The sequence below is a fragment of the Anopheles coustani genome, chromosome 2, assembly GCF_943734705.1.
Source record: "Anopheles coustani chromosome 2, idAnoCousDA_361_x.2, whole genome shotgun sequence".
In the NCBI taxonomy this organism is placed as follows: domain Eukaryota; kingdom Metazoa; phylum Arthropoda; class Insecta; order Diptera; family Culicidae; genus Anopheles; species Anopheles coustani.
In genome coordinates this window covers 45524601-45537393 of record NC_071289.1, presented here as the reverse complement: position 1 = coordinate 45537393, position 12793 = coordinate 45524601, and the positions used below count along the sequence as shown (strand labels likewise).

The window sequence follows — 12793 nt, the reverse complement described above, 5'->3', positions numbered from 1 at the left end:
ACTGCTGCACCTTCTACAATTTTTACGGTTTTTTTTATCTTTATTTTAAGCGATCCTCCATCGCTTAACTTTTCTTTACGACACATACCATAAGACTGACGAGCCCAAGGGGGTTCGTGTGTTCCGAATCCCTCTCTTTCTTTCTCACTTCTCTCGCTAATTCGCCTTATTCGAATTTTCTGTCATCCTGCTTTTCGCCTGATTTGAATTTAAACTCGTTTCCGATCTTGCCTGATACTCGGGGTCCACACTACAGCGCGACGTCCCATTTCAAAAGTAGCCCAGTTTCGGCAGAACAATCGCGCAAGCCAAGCGCGACAGAGGTAGGGGAGTATGTGGAAATATGTATCACATTGGGGCGCAAACTCGGCTAAATTTTTTGTTGAATTTTGAGGTAGTAATGCATGATATTTGTTTAGCTACGTATTTTATGCACCCTGAGTGAGTTTGCCGCTTCTACATTTGAAAATCACTGAGAAAACAAACTTAAACAGACAACGACTTTATTTTGCCCCACCGTAGAAGGTATATATTTCTCCGTCATCTCTTACTTGTTGAAGAGCAGTTTGTTTACGTTTCGGCACCCGAAAAAACTTTGGAAAAAATATCAATTAAAACGGAGTTTCATAACTGAATTTCATTTGTGAAGGTTAGAAATAAGTAGTACAACGAAAAATCCGATGTTTCGTGGATACAGCGTTTTACGATAGAACTCATAGCTTTTGCCATTGATCTCAACATTTTCGGTTTCGATGTCAACTCTTTAGCGGACTTACTCACACACACAGCCATATTCTCAACACCTTGTGTGTGGATGTCAACTCATGCCGCTTCATTCTGATAAACTTCAAATTCGTGTGCGTTTGTTTTGGTTTGTAAACAGCCTCGGTGAAACAGTTCAATGCGGAGCTGCAACAGTATCGATAGAAGGAAGAAGTAGTTTGTATGAATTTTACATTTTATGTAGATTTGTGTTTAGGGTGGCCGCATATTGCTCGTTTCGTACGCGTTTGTGTTTCGGTTTGGTAACGATTTGACCAGCTGGCGGTTTGTTTACGTTTCGAATTGCCATTTGACAAGAGCTAGCGGGACGTTGCGTTTTTCGCTGTTTCTACACTAGCATCGTCTAGCGCGATTTGTGCGACATTTTTTTGTATCACTCGGGGTCCACACTACAGCGCGACGTCGCCTGACAGGAGCTGAACTCCATATAAAAGGAGGAGTTCAGCTCCTGTCAGACGACGTCGCTCTGTAGTGTGGCCCCGGGTATGGAGTTCAGCCGCCTGTCAGGCGACGTCGCGTTTCGTGACGGGACGTCGCGCTGTAGTGTGGACCCCGAGATAAGGTTCATCCAGACGACAGCAATGTTTCTCGGCAATGTTGACGTTTACCGTATTCGTACATGATTTCGTTGACTGTATGTGTGTGCCAAGCAACATTGCCGAACAAATTGACGAGCTATCCATGGGTCGATGGATAAGCTAGAAAGCAATGTCGAACAATGTTGACAGCGTTCCGTTTGGCATTCAACAAGGTAACGAAGCTAAGCTATATCCTGTACGAACCTTAAGTAAATTATTAATTAGAACGAGTCAGTTTCATGTGGGCAAGTGTTGGTTCAGTTTTTCTATCATGCCACTAATTAAATTCACTTTTGTGATGTTAACTAGTTACCATATGTTGTTACTTTCTATTGATACATATTTTGCCAAGATAACTATATGCCATGAAAAATGTTTAGAAACCTTAAACATTGTTGGTAACATTGATGAACGTTGATTGCCATCGTATGGACAGAATCCGCAATTTTTGCACATGGCTGACAACCATGTTTGAATGTGTGCGAAAGATTGACGAAAAGATTGCCATCGTCTGGAAGGGCCTATATGCATGCCGTTGGCCATACTATCATTCCGTTACGTTCAAGATGATTAAATACTGAATAGGTGACTTTCTAGGAGATATTTTTTAGAAAATGGCGACCGTGGCTTTTGACAGCATGGTGATAAACAGCATAGAATGTAAACAACTATGCAAGTAAGCAGAAGGTACGTGAGGTAAAACTTCGACACATTTGGTCGAAAAATCCACAGTTAATGACTACGGTTACGGAATAGGGGATTTCATGTCCACCATATTGATTAAACTCAAATGTCAAATATTGTTTATAAACAAAGGGAAAACGACGAGCACTGACGACAATTCCTTCACTAGCTTGATTAAGAAGCAACCCGGTTGACAAAAATTCAAATTTTTTGCAGCTGTCATGTAGTACCAGCAAGTTTTTCCATGGCAGATTGCTGGGACTCTTGCTGGAACTACATAGTACCAGCAACAATGTCAATTTCTGTCAACCGGGAAGACAGCGTTTCGTCGTCCACATTGCCTACTGTTCCGTTGACCGTTTCGCACTTCGGAAGACCCTTCAACGTGTACGCAAACACCTGACCAATAGCAATATGCAACGCGGGATCTTTGGTCATCTTCAGTAGCCTAAGAAACCGAGACAGCATCTTCCGGACGTAGTACTCCCGATCGCCGACGGCCAAATAACCGTGGCAGTGAGCAGCATCCTTGCAAATCTGCCTTCGTGTGCGCTCAAATTACGCAAAATTTTACTTAAAACAGACACAATTACCACAACCGCAATAGCACTCCACAACACAACGGTCGTTCTAAAAGCAAACAACATCAACCGGACTGTCAAAGGTTTCTTGTATTTTTCTTTCGACGATTTGTCAAAATGCTCTAAAGTATTTGACCAGAGTATTACATTAGACCATGGAAAAATCGGTGACCCACTACAGCCGACGGCTTCTTAAACATTTGCCATGCGAACAAAATGAAAGCAATTGAAGAATCGGTTTGTTTGGTTCTCAAGCGTTGTTATTTGTTTATCTTCTAAGGACGATTCCCGCCAAATTTGAGTATCAGCATACTGTCAAAAACTATTTTTCGATTTTTTGTCTAGACGTCAAAATGCTCTAGATTCCGCTACCTTATATAGTGTGTATTTATCTTGGTTACGCTCTTCTTTCTTTTTACTTTAACTATTCCTTATCTTTCTTTTACCCTATACTCGATCCCTACAGTATGATCGACACAGCGGTTGTAACGACGAACTCTATAAGGTGTACTGCAATTCGAAATATGATATTAGGGACATAACATATATAACACCAATATTCGTGTGATCTTTAATGCAATTAATAAACTATTAATTGAAGTTTCCGAAAAGCTAGCATTTTAGAGAAAATTTTAGTTATTTCTTATAACCAACATTTACTAACCACCTTACGCTCCGATAACACCTCGTTGGTGTGATGGTACCATGCAGTTTTGTAAACATAGGCGAATGAGGAAAAAAAGAAAAGGGAAGCAAACACGCGAATTGCATATTGCTTGACGAAGAGCAACTTCGTCAACTGTGGACAATGTGTTTTTGAAGCATGTTTAACAAACCGCCGACGTAGACAAAACAAATTGCTAATAAAAACAAAACATTCTGCATCAACTACCAGGCAGGAGTTTTATCCGAGAGCAAGCAGTGTTCGTGTTACCATAGGTTGAAGAATAACTGTGTAGTCCAACAACATGTGCTGACATAATTGTGTGGACGTGCTGTTTATTTTCTGTTTGTTTTCCGTGAACGTCGCTTATCTTATCAGTTCCTATTTTTATCTTTAAAGTGTGATTCACACGAGGCTGTAGATGCACTAGCCGCCAGTTATCTTAACTAAACTGGCAGTTTCAATTTACAACGTGATGGCAAATGGTACCCATACACATTATCAGGCTTGTGGTTGTACTTTCTGAAAGTTAAAAATGCTTATCCGATGATGGTTCAGTTTGTGTCCAACTATGGCTTCCGTCAGTCTGATATCGCTCCTTGTATCAGTTATTCTATTAGATGCGGTGTATTCACAAAGTAAGACTCAGTGGTTCCCGGCAAAATTTAGTCAGTTTTGAACAATTGACGCATCGATGGCCTTTCTTTTATCGTTTGTAAGTAATTTTTATGTACTGAAAGGTAATGTATGGAATTTGTTTTTTTTTGTTTCAGCGGGAAGCTTTTTGGTGCAATCCAAGTGTTTTTTCCAAAAAAATTGTATCGATTGCCTCGATGCTGATATCGGATGTGCGTGGTGCACTGATGAGGTAATATAGTATTTATTTATCATTACTATCTTCTCAAATTATGCAATAATAGTTTGTTAAAAATCTAACTAATACACAACACACCACTATGACAAAAGCTACCGGTATAGAACTTTTAATACTCTTCCTTACTGCGTTAACACTAGTCACCAATGGCGACATGATGAAGTCACTGGACTGTCGTACGAGAATGACGTTCGAGTGCAACGAGCATGCTCATATCACTGAGCTGTCTTTGTGTGGAATTTCCTGTCTGTGACGCGTTTAACATGATTTGAAGGTGATTCGTGTTTCTATTACAAAATTTATAATCTTTCAGTATTTTAGTTCCGAACTGCTGAAACCAGTATGAACCGAAAGTGAATGACATTAACTCCCACTCTCAGATGTCCTGGCTTATCACACTACCAAGAGATACTATTTTGTCAAACTGAGTGTCCAAATTTGACAGTCCCTTGTCAGTTTGACAATGCCATTATAGCCTTACTTTTACACCGTTTTCGAGCCCAGGTAAGCATCGTTGAACTGCTTCTGTTTCACCGTTCAACCGCAAGTAAACATTTGACGTCCAACTGAAATACTGTTGCCTATCTGTGCATGATCCAAACCAAGATAAATACACACTATATAAGGTAGCGGAATCTAGAGCATTTTGACGTCTAGACTGCAAAAAATCGAAAAATAGCTTTTGACAGTATGCTGATACTCAAATTTGGCGGGAATCGTCCTTAGAAGATAAACAAACAACGCTTGAGAACCAAACAAACCGATTCTTCAATTGCTTTCATTTTGTTCGCATGGCAAATGTTTAAGAAGCCGTCGGCTGTAGTGGGTCACCGATTTTTCGACCAAATGTGTCGAAGTTTTACCTCACGTACCTTCTGCTTACTTGCATAGTTGTTTACATTCTATGCTGTTTATCACCATGCTGTCAAAAGCCACGGTCGCCATTTTCTAAAAAATATCTCCTAAAAAGTCTCCTATTCAGTATTTAATCATCTTGATCCAAACGTAAATGAATAAAGTTCAATCGCAACGAAACATTTGATGCCTACGATGTCAATGCACCCCCCGGAATATTGCCCAGATTCGTCCTATTATCGGTTTTTATAAAACAATCATTGAATGATTCGTTGGAAAACAATCATTGAGTGGGAAATCTTATGGTAAATAATTAGCTGCGGAGCACAAAGAACTTTTTTAATCGTTCAAGTGAGTTATTGATGAACATGGTAGACGAAAATAATGAAGAAATGCCATCCCGAAATCCACGAAAACTTACAACAACTGTTATACGACTTCTTACGAAGATCAAGAATTTTTTACGCCGAATGCAGATTATCATAAAATTTTAATGTCACTGAGTTATACAAATGTAAATTAGTTATAAATTATATTTATTTTTATTCTAATGGTCTTTGCAAATGAAATCAACAAAACGAAGTTAAACCTTTATCATATAAACGTATCCGCTGGGATGCATCAGATGTTTCGTTGCGTTTGAACTTTATTCATTTACGTTTGGACCATGCACAGATAGGCAACAGTATTTTTCTTGGACGTCAAATGTTTACTTGCGGTTGAACGGTGATATAGAAGCAGTTGAACGATGCTTACCTGAGCTGTAAAACGGTGTATAATAGGGTAATTAAAATTGGACATACAGTAGATATCCGACATACGCGGTACTCGACATACGCGGTTTGCAAAATTTGACAGTAGATTGGGTTTATTACATCGATTTAAATTCCTGAGATGTACAATACACATTTGCATAACTTACGCTTTTTATTTCGTTTATTGCAATTTATGTTGTTTGGATACGCTTGCATTGCATTCATATTAAAGGACAATGTAAAATTTTGAATATTCTATGATACATGTACACAAGAGCTCGATCTCTTAACTCCTAGTAGACTGCGTCCCAAAATGATAGCCTCACCTAGTTTTTTCTGTGCAGGGCGAATACCGAGCATATAATTTTTTTCAAAAAATACACAAATATTTGTAAGTATACACTGACTACTTTGCATAAATATTGTTGAAAAAAACGAATGAACAATCCCTTTCGGTCCAAAAAACTAAAATCTGTGGTGTCCCAAAATGATAGCCTCACTTAGGATTTTGATTAAATTATCAACAAAAATAGCATAAATGGATTCAAAAGTCATGATATAATAATCAGTGGGTCCCCCATTACGATTTATTGCTTGAAAAATTCGTGATGGCATGCTCTCCGATAATTTTTCTTACGTATTTACTGATAAGGAACGCCAAGCAGTTCGGATAGCAAGTTTAAGCTCCTATATGGTCTCGTATAGTCTCCCATCTTCATAAATCTCTTGAACTAGCCTTCCACAAACATTTTCTATTGTTTTAAGGTCTGGGGAAACGGCTGGCTAAGACATTGTTTCGATACTCGATCATGCATGGTGAGTTCTTGTTGTCTTGCTTGTGTGCACGGCAGCATTTTCTTGCTTAAAAATGAGCTGTTGAGTGTTGTGATTTTCCAGATAAGGCTTCAAATGATTCGCCAGGATGTCGATAAACATATCGCTGTTCATACGTGTTGGTACAAGATCCAATTCACTTCTACTATGACCGCTGAACGCAGCCCAAATCATGACCGAATCACCTTCAAAATTGCGACGATAGAAAAATCGTGCTATCGTCTTAAATCTCGCCAGTAATGGATGTAACCATCCGATCCATCAATATTTAGCTTTTTTTCATCAATATAATCCACCTAACATGAATTATCAATTTAAAATTTGAACAAGACTACAAAGTGACAACTTACGTTTCTTCACTCATTCTTCCATGTCATATGTGCTATAGCAAACTCCAATCTATCGACTTTTTGGTGAAGTTTGAGGACAGAAACTTTCTTCATGTACTCTCTTACAATATCAGAACATGAATTCAAAGCTCGCAACACAGCATTTTTGTGCACATTCAACCAGAAATCGTTTTTTGTCCTATGGCAACCTTTGGTTGAACTGAAAGCAACTTAAAAAATCCTCCGATTATCACGCGAGGAAAGATTTTGAAGACGACCAGGAGACTTCTGAAGCTCATATTAACTGGAATCTTTTACATAATCGTTAATGACGTTTGTGAATCTATTTATTAGCACACCAATCTCATGATTTAACTTGCCATTAAAGCGATAAGCATCAATTTGACTTTTTTCTCGTTCCTAGAGTTGTTTTCTGCTTCCAATGTTAAAATTAAATTACAAATTAAAGTAAGAGAACTTAAAAATTACTTTTGGCAACGGATAACGTGGCTAGGAACTGGGTTGCTTTGTTAATTTGAATGATTTTTGAAGTGAGGCTATCATTATGGGACACTCCATTTTTTAAATTTTTGACCAAAATGTTATAATTAAATTTTTTTTCTGATAAATTAGAAGTGAAACACATTTCTTTTAGATTAAGGAATATGTTTCTGTCGTTTATTTTACCTTGCGATCATTTAAAATAGCATATGAGTGAAAAAACTGGGTGAGGCTATCATTTTGGGACGCAGTGTATAAGCTATGTGCCAAGCAATATTCGAGATACGCGGAAATTCGAGATACGCGGATTTCTCTGGTCCCCATTATCCGCGTAAGTCGGAAATCAACTGTACATGATATTGCCATTACAAGACCCTGTTTTTGCAATATATCTCCGTATATTCGTAGAACCACTTACAAATAGTATCAGATTGCTGTATTTTGTCATTTTGAAAATTATTTGCTGTAAGAAGTAAATTTTAAGAGATTACATAAATTTTCTTTTAAAACCAAATTAGTAGATTTCCTGGAGATTTCACATTTGTTTCCATACCAATGTTGATGACATGGTTGCGATTTTGTTTTTTCTGGTAAACAAATCTTTGTTTTTTCTTATTAGTTCTACTCACAATCTCCAGCTGGCTGGATGAAATGTGCTGGAAGGCCGGATTTGGTTAACGGGTCAGACTTTGCCGACCCCTGGATTACATCAATGAGAATGATCTTTAAGCTCTTGCCCTAGTCCAATGTCCAAAGGCATTCTAGCCCAACGCATCATATAAAAATATAGATGCACTTTACCAATTCTACCAATGAACCTTCGAAGAATTTTAATATATAATACATTACATTAATACAAAACATTTTTTCATTACATTTTAAATCCGTTTCGTATTATATGAACCCTTTTTTAACAAAACTATCACGAAAATCATTCAAGTTATATGTCCAGACTCAGCATTGAAAGAATAAATGCTGGTGGGAGAAAATTTGACCTTTAGCGAAAGAAATCAATTCTTAATTAATACCGTGATTGAATAAACGGAAAAGTTGAGAATGATTTCCTTGGGGTCAAATACATTTTTAAGCTTCGAGGTCTTAACTTTTCTTTATGAAAGTAAATAACAGATGCTTAAAACCTAAAACCTTTTCTATATTTTAGCTATACGAGATGCGTAAATCACGTTGCATGCCTAAAAAAGATCTTCTTGAATCGAACTGCAATGCTTCTAAGATCGAGACAAATGACAAGTATTTTTTCAAGAAAACCGTCAACAGTGAGCCACATCGCGATTTCGATGCTCAAAAGTTAGAAGCAGTACAGATAAGTCCACAGAAAATTAAACTGCGCTTGGGCAAATGTATGTGAGTGTTACGTGGGAGAAGTTATATAAGATACTACTTAATCTTAACTTTTGCTCTTTTCACAGTGGCACCAGTAACGATTTCATTCAATTACAAACCGGCAAACAACTATCCGCTTGATATGTATTATCTAATGGATCTTACGTGGTCGATGCGAGACGACAAAGTTACACTAGAGAGCATGGGCAATCAACTAATTTTGGCTTTGGCAAATCTGACCGCTAATTATCGTCTAGGATATGGAAGTTTTGCTGATAAACCAGCCATTCCGTTTATTCAATCAGAACCTCATCGCTTGGAAAATCCATGCTATTCAGAAAATGATCAGTGTGAACCCACCTATGAATTTCGGCACCGGTTGAAAATAACGCGCGATATTGACGGTTTTATAGCGCAGGTTAAAGCGAGCAATATCACTGGAAACGTAGATAACCTGGAAGCTGGCCTCGACGCACTGATGCAAGTGCTGGTTTGCGACAAACAAATCGGATGGGGATTCAATACACGAAAGATAGTACTTGTAGCTACAGATGGTTTTATGCACATGGCTGGCGATGGCTTGCTTGCTGGAATCGTGGAGCAAAACGATAAGCAATGTCATCTTGACGATGCCGGCAACATTGTCGATGCGCTAAAGTATGATTATCCATCACCGGAGCAAATCTGGCGCGTCTTGCTACGTTCTAAGACGGCGGTAATTTTTGCCGTGACAGAAGCAGAGCAGATCTACTACAAACGATTGAGCGAGCTCATGCCCGAATTTACCAGTGTTGGACTCCTTCAAAATGACTCGTCAAACATTCTTCAGCTGGTCAACGATGGATATCGTGAATTTGTAAAACGAGTCGAATTTACGGACAACTCTCCCGATTATCTACAACTTCGATATTCAACGGATTGTGGTGGTTTGTATAAGGAACCACAACCAATTAATCGATGTGATAACATTGAAATTGGTAAAACATTTGAATTTCATGTCGAATTACGGCTCCTAGATTACCCTAAGGATCCCGCATTCAACGTAGGTTTACCTTCCATTCAGCTTAAAAATACAGACTAAAAATCTAATGTTTATGTTTGCAGAACCTGACGGTCCGTATTGAGGAAACTCTAATCAGTAACGAAGCCGTGGAACTTGAAATTGATCTTCGAAATACATGTGATTGCGAAGTGAACAAAATGCCCCTCGAATTAAGTGAGCTTTGTAACTTTAACGGTGACTATGTATGCGGACTATGCCAATGCTACACTGGATGGTATGATCAAGTGAAAAAATCAATTTATTTTATGACACAAATTTAACATATACTTTTACGACATTAATTTTTACTTTTTATTTTATTATTTTTTATAAAATTTTTTATTTATATATCCTTAGCCATTGAAGTTGCACATAATCATTTACTGACATCTATTTTCCTTCTCTAGGATCGGAAAGACATGTGAGTGTAATTTGCAAAATTCTCAAAATCGTAAAGAACTTTTTGACCAGTGCGTTGCACCAAGTGATGGCGATGAATTAAGCAACGGTCCAATTTGTTCTGATCACGGAGAATGTGTTTGTGGACAATGCTTCTGCAACCCTGGCTATGAAGGTGAACATTGCGAATGTAACGAGTGTACAAGGTATGTATAATTCATTCTTTCATTTATTAAAAAACTAAATTTTATTCAACCACTCGTAATTTTAATTTAGCCCGAAAAGATCGTTGGGGTGAAGTACAAAATATAACACAACTTTGTTCGTATTGTTATAGAACCGATGGTAAAATTTGCGGCGGAGCAGATCATGGTGTATGTTCTTGTGGATCATGCATCTGCTATGACTCATGGACTGGCGATAATTGTGATTGTTCAACTGACACCAGTAGTTGCAAAAGTCCTTTGAATGAAGAAAGTTGTTCTGGCCACGGGGAATGCATTTGCGGTCGTTGTACTTGCAATGAAACATTTTTTGGACCATTTTGCGAAACAAAACATGGTGAACAGTCTACTCTCTGTTCATCCTATGAAGAATGCGTGCGTTGTGCTGTAAATCGCAAGAACGATCTCCCTTGCAATGATTTGGATGAAACTTGCCGAGAAAAAATTGGACTATATCGGCTAGATTTTATTCCTCCCGAAAATGGTACGTTCTATTGAAATAAGTTTTGATGGCAGACTAATATTGAATATATCTTTTCTTCTAATTACAGTATCCTACAATTGCACTTTGAGGTTCAGTAACCAGGAAGACGTATGCGACTACAAGTTTTCCTATGAACTTGGCGCAAATCATCAAACATTTTTGAAAGTGCAAGACTTTGAATGCAAATCGGTAAATCTTTTGACAGCTGGTCTAACTATAGCGACATCCGTTATTGTAGGGGGGCTTCTCTTTCTTATATGCTGTAGAGTCAAGCTTATGTACGACGATCAAAGAAAGTTTGCTAAGTTCGAAAAGGAAAGAGAACAACACACGAAATATCAAGAACAGAGCCCCCTTTATAAATCTCCGATTACAGAGTTTCAAGTTCCTGCTGAAATGGAAACAAGTGCATTTTAACTCGCTATAACGACGTTTCAAAACATCCCGGTTGACAAAAATTCAATTTTTTTGCAGCTGTCATGTAGTACCAGCAAGTTTTTCCATGGCAGATTGCTGGGACTCTTGCTGGAACTACATAATACCAGCAACAATGTCAATTTCAGTCAACCGGGATTGTTACTATACGATCGTATTATATGTGGCCGTTATTATTTTTTTTCTTCATGACAACCGCGAAGATCAGGTAACCAAAGTCGACGGTAAAATAACGCATAAATCATGAGAATCGTGTGCAGCTCGAATAAAATATGTTGATTGTGGGATAACGTCCATCTTTCACAATTCATGGCCATACAGAGCTGCTAGAATATACACATGCTAGACTAGAATCCCTATCTTAGTATACAAATTAGAAATTCAATAACAAATATATGCGGCTATGCTGAAAATAATATTCCATAGCCATTAAATGTACGACTTTATTAAGCTTAATCACAAACATCTATTGGCTTCCTGTATTGATTCCCAATTAAACAAATTTTGACAGAAACAATTCGAAAATTGCACGTTAAATATAAAAATAATACACATTTTACCACTGTTTAGCGCGATGGCCAAGGCGCTTAGTGACACCGTCCAAAACATTAATACGATCGCCGGAGCTATTAAGACAGCGCGAGCGCCGTTTAGCAACTCCATTCAAAGCATTAAGAAGATGACAGACCCTTCTAAGATAATGGGAGCACCCTTTGCGCGTTGACCGCACCTATTAGACCGTTCGCCGCACCTTTTAGCGGCAGTCATTTTTCCGAGCCTTTTGTGAGCGCTTTTGTTCAAAGAGTCGATTGTAGAGGTGGATGCTTCATATCGTGGTTTGAATTTTCCGTTACGTATCAATATTTTAGAATACTTTTTTGTTTAGCGGGAAAGTTCTTTAAAATGTCTCGGGAAATTCTTTCTGAAAATTGTAAATGAAAATATTAATTTCCATAAAGAGTTTTAAAATTTATTTTCATTAAGGTCGCCTTTTCAAAAACAACATGGAGTTGCTAAACGGCGCTCGCGCTGTCTTAATATCTCCGGCGATCGTATTAATGTTTTGGACGGTGTCACTAAGCGCCTTGGCCATCGCGCTAAACAGTGGTAAAAGGTGTAATAATAATAATAATCGCGCTAGATTTTTTTTGCATGAAGTTCAGCGCCTACCAGGCGACGTCGCGTTACGCGACGGTGCAGTCTGGAAAGCGTGTATCGTACAGAGAGCTAAAAGAGCTATTTCATTCAAAGATTTCTGTCGCACACACAATCTGTTAGGGCCCCGCTACACGACCCGCAAAATCTTCGCGGTTCGTGTAGCCGCGTTCTGCGGTACCAATGCTGTTGCCAGTCATGACTCCCGCCAGCCAATGATAAAATATCACCGTAGCACGTAAATTTATCACCGTATGTCCGTTTATTTTGTT

General features: G+C 38.3%; 1 protein-coding gene across 1 annotated transcript; it reads left to right on the top strand.

Annotated features, from left to right (window-relative positions):
• The first annotated feature begins 3709 nt into the window (after window positions 1–3709).
• Window positions 3710–11446, top strand: LOC131266012 (integrin beta-nu). The gene is made up of 8 exons (XM_058268340.1): window positions 3710–3928; window positions 4064–4158; window positions 8601–8799; window positions 8869–9824; window positions 9887–10059; window positions 10232–10429; window positions 10561–10931; window positions 10999–11446. The coding sequence occupies exons 1-8, from the start codon at window positions 3862–3864 to the stop codon at window positions 11346–11348; spliced, it is 2409 nt and encodes an 802-aa protein (XP_058124323.1). The 5' UTR covers window positions 3710–3861; the 3' UTR covers window positions 11349–11446.
• Window positions 11447–12793: the final 1347 nt, after the last annotated feature.